Source organism: Lagopus leucura, unplaced genomic scaffold (assembly GCF_019238085.1).
Source record: "Lagopus leucura isolate 7727_CA_CO unplaced genomic scaffold, USGS_WTPT01 Super-Scaffold_100048, whole genome shotgun sequence".
In the NCBI taxonomy this organism is placed as follows: Eukaryota; Metazoa; Chordata; class Aves; order Galliformes; family Phasianidae; genus Lagopus; species Lagopus leucura.
Window position 1 is genome coordinate 239,878 of NW_024962294.1, and position 12,347 is coordinate 252,224.

Below are 12,347 nucleotides of genomic sequence, written 5' to 3' on the forward strand. Positions count from 1 at the left end.
CCGATTGGTTGGCGGCGCGGGGCGGCGCCTGCGCGATGAGCGCACGCTGCGAGGCCCGGGCCGGAGCCGCTTCCTTCAGCGCGGGGCGGCGGGGCCGGCGGGGGGTGCGGCGATCATCTTCCCTCCCCCCTCCCCGCCGCTACACCGCAGCGCTGCCGGCTGCCCGGCGCTTATTGGCTGAGGAGAGGCGGCCGCCTACGTCAGAGCGCTGCCGCTGACGCCACGGGGGTACGCGCGTGACGTCATCGTGGTGCCGTGGGAGGAAGGGAGGCGTTGCTGACGTCACGGGGGGTCACGTGGGACGTCGGGAGCGGCCCGGGGGCTCCGGGCGGTACCGGGGGGAGGGGCGGCGCCGCGGCCGGGGCTCCTCGGGGGCTCCTCGGGGGCGGCCCCGCGATGCCATCCCTGGGGCGCGGCGGGTTCGGCTCCCCCGGCTCCGCGCCCCGCCCGGGCCGGCACCGCACGGCTCGCCTTCAGCCGCGGTTTCTCTTCCAGCGGGGCTCGGCGAGGCTGAGCAGGAGACGGCGCGGCGATGAAGAACCAGGGCGGCGAGACCAAGGCGGCCCCGCGGCCCACGGCCAAAACGAGCGGCGCTCTGGCGGAGGAGGGCGACCCGGCCGAACCCAGCGCAGCGCTGGAAGGTGGGGCGGTGCGCGGGGCTGCCGTGCTGGCGCTGCTTCTGTACAACGGGGGTCTGTTCTGTGCCACTGTTTGACCTGTGCCGGTGATTCCGGGGCAGAAGATCCTGCTCTCCCGCTGTTCCCACGTGCACGCAGTTCCAAATCGTTAGCGCTTCTTTCCCACAACGCGGAGTTGATTCTGACCTGGGATCGATGGGGTTGGCGTTGCTCGGTCCTTCAGGCTCACAGAAAGCTCTCCCGCAGCAACTGGTTCTGTTATTGGTGCTTTGTAACATTCAATTTCTGTAAGACAAAAACGGGTAATCGAGTAGATGGTGGTTAAAGATAACCTTGCCCCGCGTTCTAGTAAACGTGGAAATGAACAGCAGTTGAGTGAGTTTAATAACTGATTGCTGTAGGCTCTGCTTGGAAGGAATTTTGGATGCAGAGAAGTGCTGAGGGGCTGCTGGGGATGGGATGTGCTTCATCTGAGCCAGTACAGCTGCTCATATATGTGAGCAAAGAGGCTAGCTCAGATTATAAAATCTATTGTTGTGCTAAAAGGCATGGCTCTGGGGATATTAGCAGGCTGCTGCTCCGAGGGAAAGCTCACGCACAACCTGCTTTCGTTAGAGGGTGGTGGGGAGGGGGCAGTTCTTGCTCTTGACAGATGTCAGGGGCTTGGTCATGCTCTTGTGATCAAAAGAGAGGCTGTTAGGAATGCACCTCCATTGTCAGGGCAGCTGGCTGGAGGCACAGCCTGAACAAAGCAGCTTGTGTGCTGGGAGTGTAGCAGTGAGGTGCTCGGGGAAACCTTCCCTTTGCTGCATGTTTGTAGAGAGCAGAGAATAGGTGGTGTGGGGAAGCATCTCGCTTTTGTGCTCGTATCTCCACAGCTCCCCTCGCACAGGAGGACACAAAGTCCTCCCGGCCTGCCGTGCGGGATGTCTCTGAAGAGCTGAGCAGGCAGCTTGAGGACATCTTGAACACGTATTGCGTGGATGCCAGCCAGGAGGGTCCAGGAGAGGACGGCGGGCAGAGTGAGGCTGTGGAGCCAGAGGAAGTGGAGAAGTGTCGCAGTGAGTCCCCGAGGAACGGAGATCAGGAGTCAGGCAGCCCTGAGATGAATGGGGAGAAGGAAGGCACGAAGGGAACTGAAGAGTTTCGACCCGGAGAGGAGTGTGGGGAGCGGGATCAGAAGAAGGCTCAGGAAAAGAAGAAAGCCAAGGGCCTAGGTAAGAGGTTTCCTGCTGTGGCTGTGCTACCAGCCTGAGAGCTTTGGTGCAGATGTGGATTTTATACTGCACTGGGTCCCATTAGAGAGATGAATGCCTTAAGTATGTTTGAAAATAGCAAGGCATCTTACTCTTGTGGCATGCAAGGAAACAGAGTGTTTCAAAGACTCTGATCAGTCCTGAGTGCTGCTGCAGCCTCTGAATTGTGCAGATTTCCCCTCTGCTGGACACAGCTTTGTCTAGTTAGTCCATTGGTGGTTCCCCACTCTGATAACCAGGTCTCTCCTCAGCTGCTTCAATTGTTCACCTGCTGAATGCAGTGAGATCTGGGGGACAAACCCCAGTAGGCACTGGAGATGGGAACTCTGGGCCAAGATGGCCACAGATGTGAGACCTGGTTTGTCTCTCCTGTCCTTACCTTTATAAGCCAGAACTCTGTGTAAGTGCTGTCATCTTTCTGTTTAATTCTGTGTCTTGCGCCAGGCAAAGAAATCACTTTGTTGATGCAGACCCTGAACACCCTGAGCACGCCAGAGGAGAAACTGGCAGCACTGTGCAAGAAATACGCTGAGCTGGTGAGTCCTTGTTTCTTCATTCCAGGCTCTGGGGCAGTGGGAGGACAGAGTTGCAGCGAGCAGTGGGACAGCTGGCCACGTGCTCAGGGCTCTGCTCTGTTTAAGTAGTGTAGGAGGTCCTGAAGGAAGGTGCACCTCTCACAAATTCCAGTAGGATGCTAATTCAGGAAGGAGAAAGGCTGTGTGCAGGGAGACCTTGGGTTCTGTATTGATCTTACTGTGCTTTTGTATTATAAAGCTCTCGTCCTTCCCTCAGAGTAGTCAGAACACCTATTTGATCTCTGTGTGCCCTTATATGGGCACAGCATTGCCCTGGTCTTTTTTGCTGCATCTCTGCCCTCTGCTCTCCTACCCTAGCTGGAAGAGCACCGAAACTCCCAGAAGCAGATGAAGATTTTGCAGAAGAAGCAGACACAGCTGGTGCAGGAGAAGGACCATCTGCAGAGTGAGCACAGCAAGGCCATCCTGGCCCGCAGCAAGCTGGAGAGCCTGTGCCGTGAGCTCCAGAGGCACAACCGCACCCTCAAGGCAAGGCGTCTCCTGGGACTGCTGCAGGAGCTGCTTTGTCCCAAACACAGCCTGCTGCAGGGCTGTGAGCCACTGTGACAGACGTACTTTTAGGAGTGGGTGCCCACAGTCTGATGTCCGGAGCAGGGCTTCAGTTCTGCTGTTAATCGATCGTCTTGCAAGGGTTAGGAGGGGAGGGAGCTGACCCCTGTGGTCCTCTTTTGAGGGAAGCAATGTTTAGCGGGTTTGCTCAGCTCTTGGAGTGACAAAGCTGCCAAGCAGTGGCCCGCAGTGCCTTCCTGATTGATACCAACAGCAGTGGGAAGTTGGGTGGTTCAGATCATCACGGCCCAGGGAGGTTTGTTCACCTGCCTGCCCAGCGCAGAGGCTGATGTGGCCTTGCTGTCTGCCCTTCTAACACAGGAGGAAGGTGTCCAGCGAGCACGAGAGGAAGAGGAGAAGCGGAAGGAGGTGACATCCCACTTCCAGGTGACGCTGAATGACATCCAACTCCAGATGGAGCAGCACAACGAGAGGAACTCCAAGCTGCGCCAGGAGAACATGGAGCTGGCAGAGCGGCTCAAGAAGCTCATTGAGCAGTATGAGCTGCGGGAGGAGGTGAGTCGGGCCTGGCGTAGCCTGCTGTGGTTCACCCACTGTGGAGAGCGTTTCCAGGGCAGAAACTGCTGCTGGAGGGGAGACGGAGCCCTTGGGCTTTGAGGTCATTCCTTGGGATCCGTGCCACACGGGTAGCAGGGCCCTGGCCTCGCATGTCAATGACTGGTGGCGTTTCCTTTGGCAGCACATTGATAAGGTGTTCAAACACAAGGACCTGCAGCAGCAGCTCGTGGATGCCAAGCTCCAGCAGGCACAGGAAATGCTGAAGGAAGCAGAGGAGAGACATCAGCGGGAAAAGGACTTTGTAAGTCTTATGATTCTCTACTGGTTATAAGCACTTAGCTGTTTGTATGCAGCAGTGACCGTTCCCCCAGCTGCCTCAGAAGCAAGGCTGGAGCCTGAGCTGTTGGTGCTGTTCCTCCCAGCCCTCTGCTGACTCCAGGCCAAGCACCAGCAGCGTATGGCATATTGAGGGCTTTCTCTGGCAGCAGTGAGGTAACTGCTTTTGCTCTTTCCCAGCTGCTGAAGGAAGCTGTAGAATCACAGAGGATGTGTGAGCTGATGAAGCAGCAGGAGACTCATCTCAAGCAGCAGGTGAGTTACCTCGTCTGTGTATGTGTGCAGCCTGGTCATTTTTTCCCTTCCTCCTTCAGCAGGGAACAGCCTGAATTTCCTTAATGTGAAAACCACAGAGGCAGGGATGTTCTTGAGTGTGATATTTGTGTGCCTGTGTGAAGCGCAGTGTGAGATGAAACCTTCCTCAGCTTCTCCTCCTTGTGCCAGAAAGGAGCCCTGGTTTCACCAGTGTGTTTCCCAGTGCTCGGAGCAGTTGTGTGATCACACTTTGCTGAATCAGACCCAGCAAGTGCTTCCTGCCAAGGCTGGGAGGTGTTTGGAGAACACACTGCTCTCTAAGGGTGTTTCCCTAAGAGAGAAGAAATATTGTTCCACATTCTGCAGTACCTAATGCTGGCAGAGCAGCCCCTTGCTGCAAGTTTGTTAGTCATAAAGTCCGGTCACAAGACGACTGGCTCACTTCTTGGCTGACGTCTCCCTGCTCCTGGGAAGGGCCATCAGGAGGTGCCATGTTGAGGAGCTGTAACTCTGTCTCTCCCCACAGCTGGCTCTCTACACAGAGAAGTTTGAAGAATTCCAGAACACCCTTTCCAAAAGCAGTGAAGTGTTCACAACATTTAAGCAGGAAATGGAGAAGGTAGGTATTGCTGCCGCTGCCTGCAGTGGCTGGCAGGCTGGGTGCTGCCTTTCTCTCCACTTACTCTGTGAGCTGGATGAGCAGCAGCTGTATTGTTCTGTTGAGTTATGCTGGCATTAAAATCAGGCACAAACTGATTGCTGATAGAAGGTGGATGCTGGACTCGTGGGGTGATGGCTGTACCCCTCCTGGATGAGGAAAAGCAGCACTACCACTGTCTCCTGGTTTATTGTTGGTTTCCCACTAACGCAGCTGCAGTAGGACCAGAAGACATTTCCCAGGACAGCAGGATCTTGCTGTCTGCCCTGGAGAAGTGGGAGTCCATTGGAGTACACGCGAGACGTGCCTGACTGCATTATTCTGGCTTATCAGTTGCCTGTTTGTCACTGTTCTGCAGATGACAAAGAAAATTAAGAAGCTGGAGAAGGAGACCACAATGTACCGCTCTCGCTGGGAGAGCAGCAACAAGGCTCTCTTGGAAATGGCTGAAGAGGTGAGGAGGCTGGGGCTGTTGTGTGCTCAGGCAGGCAACTGAGTGGTCTTTGAGCTTCCCTCTGAAGTTTCATCTCTCTTCCTTTCTGCCTTCGTCCCCACTGTGGTAGATCTGAACCGCTTCTCTGTTTGCAGAAAACCCTTCGGGATAAAGAGCTGGAGGGGCTTCAGGTGAAAATCCAGCGCTTGGAGAAACTGTGCCGAGCCCTGCAAACAGAGCGCAACGACCTCAACAAGAAGGTGCAGGACCTGTGTGCCCACACGGCGCGGGCAGACGTGGAGCCGACAGAGGCTCTGAAGGAGCCATCGCGGGGGGGCTGCGAGGCGGGAGCTGGAGGAGCCCCGGCAGAGCAGCGGCTGGCTGAGGATTGCCTGCACTCGGGAAAGGCGGCGCACAGCACAGATCCTGCGGAAAGCCTTGGAGAACTGAGCACAGGAGCCTTGGGGCAGAGCGGGACTGAGGAAGGCGCTCAGGGTGCTGACTGAGCCTGCTGTGTGGTAGGCGGGAGGAGGGTGAGGGAGGGTAGCAGGAATGTTTGCAGGCTCCATCTGAAGCCCTTCTCCTGGTCCTTGGATGGGGGCACGAGGACGGCCCTCCTTGGGCTGTGAAATTTCCTAGCTTAGGCTTTTGGAGGGTTTTTTAAATGTTTATATATATATACACATAGATGATGTGTGTGTGTATATATGAGATATAAAATACGTGCAGGGCAACATACACTTTATATATGAATATATATGAAATCTAGAATGACCCACCTCCCTGCGTGTGTGAATAACTAATATATGGAGACTCAACTGATTGTCCCTGTCACTGAAAGACCTTGTCATTGGCAGGCTGCGACTCCCCTAAAATGTAGTGCAGCACAGGAAAGCAAGGGCACGGATCGGCCCAAGCCCTCCGGCTCACGGCACCGGGACAGCAGGACACGGCGCTTCCTCCACCTTCACGGCAATGCTGTCACACTGGGTGAGAGCAAAAGAACTGAGCAAGGGAGAACATGAGCATTTCCCAGCGCTGGATTCTCCCTCCCTGATCTGCATCAGGCAGGAGGCGGCTCCTGGACTTGCTGTTGCTTCCTCACGCCCTGGCTGGCAGCTCTTTCTTGAGCAGAACCGTCCAGTTCCCCTCTTGTATGGGTTTTGTGTATTGAACGGGGACAGAAAAGCAGAGAAACTGGGGACACCGGATTTGCCCAGGCACCCTGCAGGGCCTTTGCTCTTCCTAGAACCTGCCAGTGTTTCAATAGCCTTATGATTCACAGTTGCCTCTTTGCTATACGCACATGTGCACAAGTATATTAAACAGTTAATCCAAAGGTCTAACTCCGAAGTGTTTTGCACAAGCACCTGTGATTAGTTGTGCAAGGGGAGCGGGACGCCCTTGTGACCGAACTCCTCTGCCCTGCCTCAGGACCGTCCCTTGGTGTTGAGTGGGGTGGTTTCGGAGGTATTCATGGAGCTGGGGCTCCCGGAGGATCAAATTTGTGGCTTCTCCATGACCTGAAGCTGAATCGCTGGGACCAGCTCGAGGCTGGTGCTGTGAGCTGATTCCTTTTGCAGCGTCACACCCTGCAGACAGGCTGTGCTGCCTGGGCCTCTCCTTCCCCTCTGCTTTTTCAGAACAGCATCTCCCAGATGCTGGCAGTCACCAAGTCTGAGCTGCTGCCGCTGTCTGGGAGGGCTGTGATGGGCACAAGAGGCAATCTGGTGCAGAACTTGGGGGATTTCTCCTTAGTTTCTCAACACTTCCCTTCTTTCACTACTCGTTTGGGAGACATCGACTTGCTTGAAAACCTCTTGCTGCAGCTTCTCTTTACAGCAGACTATTTTCAGCATTGCCTTCCTTTTGCTTGAAGCTGAATTGAGCTGGCTGAGCTGTTCCTCACAGTGAATGCATTCGGCAGAACAGTTTTGGTTTCTTTTCTGGCCGCAGCTGCTCTTGCATCTTCTCTGCAGCTGTACAGCGCCCTTGGAAGGACCTGCCGTGGGAGCTGCCTGCAGGAGGCGCTTCTGCCTCCCCCTTTATTCCCTGGGGATTCCAGAGAGTTCGGGTCTAAGGAGAGAGGCTGTTGAGTCTAGTGAAGCTCCACGGAGCCACAGTCTTGAACATCCACTGCCATGTGCTCCCCAGGGCTTTCTGGGCTGCTTCTGGCCCTGCGCTGCCTGCGTTGCTTCCTCCTGGGTGGGTTGCATCTGACTTGGGCAGGAGTGTTCTGGAGCACATGAAGGTGGTGGGAGAGAGGGCTGCAGCCTGGCACTGGATTTTTCTTTCCTGCCCTTTCAGTCAAAGAAAAATCCCTCAGAAAGTCACAAACACCTTCACTTTTTTTTTTTTTTTTTCCTGTTATGGCACAGATAACCTCTGTGGGGAGCTGATGTATGTATCTTTGTATCCAATAGAAACACCCACAAACTCACTGCTGCTGTCTGTGTTATTTCTCATTCATTGAGGATCGTGTTTGGGAGTGAAATCTGGGGCACTGAGTGGAGTGGAGTGGCTGGGGGGAACCTTCATTTGCAAAGGTGATGGCACATCTGTGCCACCAGACAACTGGGGGAGGAAGTCTGTGCCTGGGACACCCAGCACCGGGCAGTTTGTTGCTCTTCCCTCCCTGTGATCTGGGGGTTCCTGCGGTCCCGCGTGCCAGAGGATTGAACCCTTGTTCTTGCAAGGGCAAATCTGTGGTCACACAAATCAGGTGATGCTGAGGAGACTCACGGTGGACCCTGGATGGTTTAAGGGGTTGGCAGGCAGTGACATCCCCCCCCATTTCTACCAGGATGCTCGCAGGGAAGGAGCCCGGGTGCAGACCCCATACCTACCCCAGACCCTCGCTGCGTGCACGGCTGCCGCATCCGCTCCAGCTGTGCAGAATGGAGGGCCGGATCCTGCCCTCCCCATGTAACGCTGGTGCTGCGGTCCGGGGCCATCTGCGCGCTGTGGCCACTCCAGCGGGCGGCGTTCGGCGCTGCAAGGCGGCGTCCAGCGGCGTCCCTCCAGCAGGGGCCGGGCTGTGCTGAGGCCGGAGGAAGGTCCCTTTCCCTTTAAATGCAAATCGCAGCCCCAGGGCTCCGGGAACACAGTTGGTCCAGCGGTCCTGGGGACGCAGCCGGGTGGCACCGAAGGCCGGAGGAGGTCCTCGCACAGGTCGGTGTTTCCATGCCGCTGTGGTGCGGCGCCGGAGCCCGTAGAACAAATGGGCTTCCGCAGCACCCGCCGCATCACCCCGTCCTGCCACCGTCAAGGGCCCAGGGGGCAGAGGAGCTCGGTGGGGGCCGAAATACGCTGGGGAGGGTTCAGGGATGTCGGGTCCCTCCTGCAGTCTCTGCCCTGGCTCCGGGAATCGGGAGTCCTCCCCTGCTCCATGGGGGCTGAAATCCTCTTTTCTGCAGCTCTGGGAGAAGACGCTGAGGAATAATCCCCGGCTGGGAGTTCCCCCGGTGTTTTTCAGATCGCAGGCTCTGCTCTGTGCCGTGATGTCCCACCGCAGACCGGGATGAGGCAGCCTGAGCCTGGCTGCTGACCCCAGTGTGGGGGCTGAGCTCTGTCCTTGGCTTCCCGGCTGCCGTGAGGACCAGGAGGCCCCGCGTGGGGAAGTGCTGCCAAGAGCTTTGTGTCCATCCTGTCCTGCTCAGGTGCTTCCTGCGTGGCTCTGGGATGGAGGAGCGGAGGAAGAAGCGGAGCCCCAGAGGTCAGCTGGCACCCGCCAGGGCATCACGGCTTCTGCCCACCAGCAGGAGCGCATCCTTCGCCCTGCCGCTGCCCGCCCTGCCCTCACAGCGTGCCAGGCCCCGGCGGTCAGTGCTGGGGTGGGGGAGAGAGCAGTGCTGGGGGGATGGGCTGGGGTGTCACATCATCCGTGTCTTCTGTGCAGGGCGAGCAAGGAGAGGGTGAGGGCAGGGGCAGCGCGGGGGGCCCCGCTGCAGCACAGCTTCCTCACCGAGGTCTCTGATGTCTGCGAGATGGAGGGCGGGCTGCTCGGCCTGCTCAGCGACTTCCACTCAGGCAAACTGCAGGCCTTTGGTGAGTGGCCGGGAGCCAGGGGACACGGGGAAGAGGGGGGCACGCTGGTGGGTGGTGACAGCTCTACTTGTGGGTGCAGGGAAGGAATGCTCCTTCGAGCAGCTGGAGCACGTGCGTGAGATGCAGGAGAAGCTGGCGCGGCTGCACTTCGGCCTGGATGTGTGTGTGGAGGAGCTCCCGGAGGAGCAGAAGAAGCTGGTGGCTGACAGGAACCTGGACCAGCTGCTGGCACACGTGAGTGGCGTCTCCTCACCACGTGCCCGGCCCTGCAGCGCTGATAGGCGCCTCAACCTCTGCCTTTGCCTCCTGCAGCTGGAGGAGCTCAGCAGCTCCATGTATCCTGCAGGGCCGTGGGGTGGCGGTGGTGCTGGTGGTGGTGCTGGTTCTGGTGGTGGTGGTGCAGGGCACGTGCCGTCCCGCCGTGCTTTCCCTTGACAGCAACGCAGTCAGAAGCTGCACCTGGCCGAGAGCCCCAGCCCTGAGGAGGCCGCGGCCTGACAACCGCCGGCTGCGGGGAGGCGGCCCCGCGGGATGGGGAGGACGGGACGGCGGAGCCCCCCTGGCCCACCCTGCGGGGCCGACGGCGGTGACGCGCGGGTCACCGAGCTCCCCACACCCCCCTCAGCCGCCATTTTGGTCGGCCGCGCGCAGCGGTGCTGTGACGTCATCGGACGGCGCGGTGACGTCATCGGACGGCGCCCTCGTTGCTACGGAGGCGATGGCGGCGGCTCCGGGTCCCCGGGAGGAGAGCGCGGAGAGGCGGCGACTGCTGCGCGCGGTGACCCGGCTGCAGGTGGGGCCGTGGGAGGCCGCGCCGCGCTTCATTAAAGCCGTACCTCGCTCCGTACCTGGCCGTGCCGCTTCTTTTCCGCCGGGCCGCCGTCCGGGCGCTGAGCCGCTCTCCCCGCCGCTCTGCCCGCAGGCCGGAGTCCGGGGCTTCCTGCTGCGGCGGCGGCTGCGGGGCGTGCGGGCGGAGTACGAGGAGGTGGTGAGGGAGATCGAGGGGGAGCTGAGCGAGCTGCGCTGGACGGGCCTCTGTCTGCCCAGACCCGTCTTCGTCTCCGAGGTCCGTGCTGGTGCGGGGCGGGCCGGGGCCGCGGCTCTGTGCGGGCGCTGGGCGCGGCGGGGCCGCGTGTTGGCAGCGGGCTGCCTTGCGGCCTCGTCACCGGAGGAAACGGGGCGGTTGCGCGGCCGAGGCCCGCCGTGGGCTTCCCGCTGACCGATCGTTGCCTCCCGCGGGTGAAGCTCAGCTCCGCTCGGAGCTCCAACTGCACGAGAAACTGCGCGCTTCATGTGCCGAGCTCCCGTCGGTCTGCCCCCATCCCGCGGTGGCTGAGCGCTGCTCGTAGCGCGGCTTCCCGTCCTGAGAGAAAGGCCTGGGGCAAAGTTTGCGGTGGTTCAAATCGCAGCGTCAGGTGTTGTGGCAGAGCTGCTGGTAATGCAGATCTCTGGGTAGGACAACGGCTGCCCTGCAGCGCTGCCCCTTTCAGAGCTTTCTGTGCTTTTTTTTTGTTTGTTTGTTTTTTTTATGTCTGTCTGTCCTGTTTTTCACTTTTGTCTCCTAGAAGCCAGTGAAAGAGAAGCGCTCACCTCTGCGAGAAGCTGTATTGAGTGACAAGGACAGCACAGAGAAAACACAGCAGGAACTGGATGTTCCCAAACCAGAATGGGACTGGGGCTCCAGCAATAGCGTGAAACCTACAGCCCAGCTGCAAAGTGAGAAAGAACTGAGTTCCGTGGGTGAATGCAGGGTAGCAAGCCCTGCAAATCTAGGGGCAGTCACAGGTAAAAGCACTGAAAAAAGGTGCAGTGCCCCATCGGAGAGCAAGGAGTGGCAGAACAGCAGCAGCATTTCATCTGTATGGGACAGCACTGACCTGGAACCAGGCTCCCTCAAAGCCTGCCTGGGTAAGAGACAGCAGTCCCTGCAGTGTGGTGTTCTGCTGCGTGGGTTGAATAACCAGGTGCAGGTGGTGAAGTAGGACTTTGGAGAATCGAAGCCTTGAGAATGTACTGGAGACGTCAGAATCTCTCACTGCAGGAGAGAGATGCAATTTCAGTATTCTAACAGTAGCTTCTTCCAATCCTTTGCAGAAATTCCACTTGTGGATGTAAAGGAGCTTCCCCGAACTCGGCCTGGCCTCCAGTCCTTCAGGAATCACTTGATCATGGAGCTGCTGTGGTTGCAGCAAGCTATTGACAGCCGTAAAAATGTAAGGGCTTGCTCTGCCTCTTGGTCAGAGGGGTTCCATCTGTGATGGGGTGAGAGGCTGGGTGGTGGGGGTCCGCTTTCCTCGGGGTTGGATCAGATGATGGCTGTGCCTTTTTTTTTTTTTTTTTTTTTTTTGAGAGAGAGTGAGGGGAAAAAAATGAAAAAGGAAAGCAGAAGTTGTTTAGATTTGGCTGTAAGCTTCTGTCCTGCTACAGAGAGGCTGCTGTTTGATAAGTGCTGTGTGTGTGTAATACAGTAACGTGCCTAGGAGCTATCTCACTTAGCAAGCTGCTGTTGGCATTGGTTAGGGTGCAGTTCATGTGAATCTTCTGGCCAAGTGTGATGACTTTGGCTAAACTGCAGGTGCTTTCCTGCTTCTGGGTCTCTGAGATCTAACTGCTAACATTTGATTTTCTTTCTCTTGTAGTACCTGAAGCTGAAACAGAGGCTGGAGTCTCCTGACAGCTAGGAAGGCATTCCTGAGCATGTGGGATGTTTTGTACTGCTGTGGGGGAGCAGAGGAGCTGCAGCACCAAAGTCACAACATGATTTCACAGCAGCACCCTGGGGAAACTCCAACTCTGTGAGCTGATGTTCTCCTAACCAGATTCATGTGGCAAAAGACTTTTGTTTCTTTTAAATGTGAATATTTGGTCAAAGCAGGAATGAAGTGACACTAAGGAGGTTCTGTGTCTTGGAGGAAGTCCTCCCTCCCTGAGAACCTGTCCTAAGGGTAAATTGAGGCTGGGAAAGTTGTCACAGAAGTTCCACTTTGACCAGCTCCTTGCTTGTGGTGGAATTAAAATGCCTGAAGGCCACAGGGGCTTTGAATCTGTACGATGAACTTC

General features: G+C 57.4%; 3 protein-coding genes across 3 annotated transcripts; all 3 read left to right on the forward strand.

Moving 5' to 3' along the window:
- Nucleotides 1-93: 93 nt before the first annotated feature.
- On the forward strand, nt 94-6,579 carry TXLNA (taxilin alpha). The gene is made up of 12 exons (XM_042885109.1): nt 94-228; nt 496-641; nt 1,517-1,855; nt 2,339-2,430; nt 2,788-2,958; nt 3,361-3,555; nt 3,740-3,859; nt 4,075-4,149; nt 4,676-4,768; nt 5,166-5,261; nt 5,396-5,758; nt 6,098-6,579. Exons 2-11 carry the CDS (start codon nt 533-535, stop codon nt 5,744-5,746), a joined length of 1,641 nt encoding a protein of 546 aa, XP_042741043.1. The 5' UTR covers nt 94-228; nt 496-532; the 3' UTR covers nt 5,747-5,758; nt 6,098-6,579.
- Nucleotides 6,580-8,305: 1,726 nt separating this feature from the next.
- CCDC28B (coiled-coil domain containing 28B) lies at nt 8,306-9,839 on the forward strand. The gene is made up of 5 exons (XM_042885115.1): nt 8,306-9,061; nt 9,139-9,287; nt 9,367-9,521; nt 9,600-9,622; nt 9,734-9,839. The coding sequence occupies exons 1-5, from the start codon at nt 8,922-8,924 to the stop codon at nt 9,783-9,785; spliced, it is 519 nt and encodes a 172-aa protein (XP_042741049.1). The 5' UTR covers nt 8,306-8,921; the 3' UTR covers nt 9,786-9,839.
- Nucleotides 9,840-9,927: 88 nt separating this feature from the next.
- Nucleotides 9,928-12,317, forward strand: IQCC (IQ motif containing C). The gene is made up of 5 exons (XM_042885113.1): nt 9,928-10,080; nt 10,210-10,353; nt 10,856-11,195; nt 11,382-11,500; nt 11,927-12,317. Exons 1-5 carry the CDS (start codon nt 10,006-10,008, stop codon nt 11,966-11,968), a joined length of 720 nt encoding a protein of 239 aa, XP_042741047.1. The 5' UTR covers nt 9,928-10,005; the 3' UTR covers nt 11,969-12,317.
- The last annotated feature ends 30 nt before the right edge of the window (nt 12,318-12,347 follow it).

What these genes read in the sequence shown, in the direction of transcription:
- TXLNA (XM_042885109.1), top strand. Translation starts at nt 533, where the DNA reads ATGAAGAACCAGGGCGGCGAGACCAAGGCGGCCCCGCGGCCCACGGCC. An exon ending in AGTATGAGCTGCGGGAGGAG is followed by an intron (nt 3,556 to 3,739) that starts GTGAGTCGGGCC and finishes TTCCTTTGGCAG; the next exon opens with CACATTGATAAGGTGTTCAA. An exon ending in AGACTCATCTCAAGCAGCAG is followed by an intron (nt 4,150 to 4,675) that starts GTGAGTTACCTC and finishes CTCTCCCCACAG; the next exon opens with CTGGCTCTCTACACAGAGAA.
- CCDC28B (XM_042885115.1), top strand. Translation starts at nt 8,922, where the DNA reads ATGGAGGAGCGGAGGAAGAAGCGGAGCCCCAGAGGTCAGCTGGCACCC. An exon ending in TGGACCAGCTGCTGGCACAC is followed by an intron (nt 9,522 to 9,599) that starts GTGAGTGGCGTC and finishes TGCCTCCTGCAG; the next exon opens with CTGGAGGAGCTCAGCAGCTC. An exon ending in GAGGAGCTCAGCAGCTCCAT is followed by an intron (nt 9,623 to 9,733) that starts GTATCCTGCAGG and finishes ACAGCAACGCAG; the next exon opens with TCAGAAGCTGCACCTGGCCG.
- IQCC (XM_042885113.1), top strand. Translation starts at nt 10,006, where the DNA reads ATGGCGGCGGCTCCGGGTCCCCGGGAGGAGAGCGCGGAGAGGCGGCGA. An exon ending in GCGCGGTGACCCGGCTGCAG is followed by an intron (nt 10,081 to 10,209) that starts GTGGGGCCGTGG and finishes CTCTGCCCGCAG; the next exon opens with GCCGGAGTCCGGGGCTTCCT. An exon ending in CTCCCTCAAAGCCTGCCTGG is followed by an intron (nt 11,196 to 11,381) that starts GTAAGAGACAGC and finishes AATCCTTTGCAG; the next exon opens with AAATTCCACTTGTGGATGTA.